General features: G+C 33.4%; 1 protein-coding gene across 3 annotated transcripts in view; it reads left to right on the forward strand.

Annotated features, from left to right (window-relative positions):
- The window catches only part of KIAA1468 (KIAA1468 ortholog), a 138,532-nt gene that overhangs the window by 121,720 nt on the left and 15,264 nt on the right, over positions 1–1,548 (forward strand). For 2 of the 3 annotated variants that reach the window (XM_012645285.1, XM_012645286.1), the window contains exon 26: positions 643–759. The exons of the other annotated variant lie outside the window; for it this stretch is intronic. In XM_012645285.1, the coding sequence (XP_012500739.1) occupies positions 643–759 (117 nt within the window). The remainder of the gene's footprint in view (positions 1–642; positions 760–1,548) is intronic. 3 annotated transcript variants of the gene reach the window in all.

Consider the following 1,548-nt stretch of genomic DNA (forward strand, 5'->3'; position numbering starts at 1 on the left):
AAAGAAAAGAAAATTTAGCCAGGCACGGAGGGACGTGCCTGTAGTTGCAGCTACTGGGAAGGCCGAGGCAGGAGAATTGCTTGAGACAAGGAGTTTGAGATTATAGAGTGATCTATGATGACACCACTGCACTCTAGCCTGGCAACAGTGAGACCTTGTCTCCAAAAAAAAAAAAAAAAGAATTTGAGAAACTGAAGCTAATAATAGTATTATAAATAGTATTATAACAAAGTGAAATAATTTGAAAAAGAAAAGTATACTATATTTAATGGTAATATTTTTATAAATAAATGTTAGTAAGGATAAATAACACAAGCAATAGGTTGTTTATATTTGTTTATTTGCCTTCATTTTTCAATTGGGAAACTGAATTACAGCAAGGCCATATGAACTGTATACATCCTCATAATTAGGTAATAGCGACAGTGCTATAATCTGTTTCTCCCAAATCACTTTTTATTTTGAAAAACATACTTTCTTCCCTGCTAAGAAAAACAAGCATAGAATGTGGGTAATCTTTTGAAATCATCCACCATTAAAATGAAATTGTGTAAGTTAAAATGATAAGTGATTTAAAAAGTGTATTAGGGTTTTGTATGCATGTTTTAGATAAAAATATAACCTTTTTTTTTCTTTTTTCAGTTGTTATACCACATTTGCATAAATTAGCTTTGGTGAACAACTTACAAATTGTGGATTCTAAAAGACTGGATATTGCTACCCATCTTTTTGAAGCCTACAGTGCACTTTCCTGTTGTTGTATCCTTGCTTTATTAAAGTGTATCTACATTTATATAACCAATCTTACAATGAACCTTATTTTTAAAGATGGAGAAGTAGAACTTTTTTCTTTAACTTACATAAAGATTGTAGAAAATTGAAAATCTGATTTGCCCCACTCCTTATTATAGCCATTTCATAATTTTAAAATATAATTTTAAATCCGCCATACTTATATAGTTTTGAAAACATTGATGAGTTTCATAACCTGAAGTTTTATTTATGTTAATCACTTATATAACTGAGCAAGAAATGAAAGGCAGAATGAATTACAGCTGAGACTTCTGTTAATCAGAACAAAGTCTTCTATATGCCCTGGCATTTAGATTGTTCAATGAATGTTTAACTATCACTATCCAGTGGACTACTATGAATATCTCTTGGAGAGATATCACGCGTTGGAAAATTACAGGACCAACTTAGCTAATCATCGCCAGTGATCGTAGAACTAGGAGAAAAGCTTAGAGATCACCTAGGCCCATGTCAACCACTGTGTGGTAAATGATTAAACTAAGGCTTACAGACACTAGTGACTTCTTCTGTTTTTTACAGTTAAAAGCAAACCTTTGACTGGAATAAAGAACTTTAGCTATCCTATTAAATGTTCTGTTTACTATCCTGTGCTTGATAAAATAAAACAAAGAAGGAAGTAAAGATAAAGATAAGGCCTGGCTCACGCCTATAATCCTAGCTCTCTGGGAGGCCGAGGCGGGCGGATCCTTTGAGCTCAGGAGTTCAAAACCAGCCTGAGCAAGAGCAAGACCCCGT

The sequence above is a fragment of the Propithecus coquereli genome, unplaced genomic scaffold, assembly GCF_000956105.1.
Source record: "Propithecus coquereli isolate 6110/MARCELLA unplaced genomic scaffold, Pcoq_1.0 Scaffold229, whole genome shotgun sequence".
Lineage (NCBI taxonomy): Eukaryota > Metazoa > Chordata > Mammalia > Primates > Indriidae > Propithecus > Propithecus coquereli.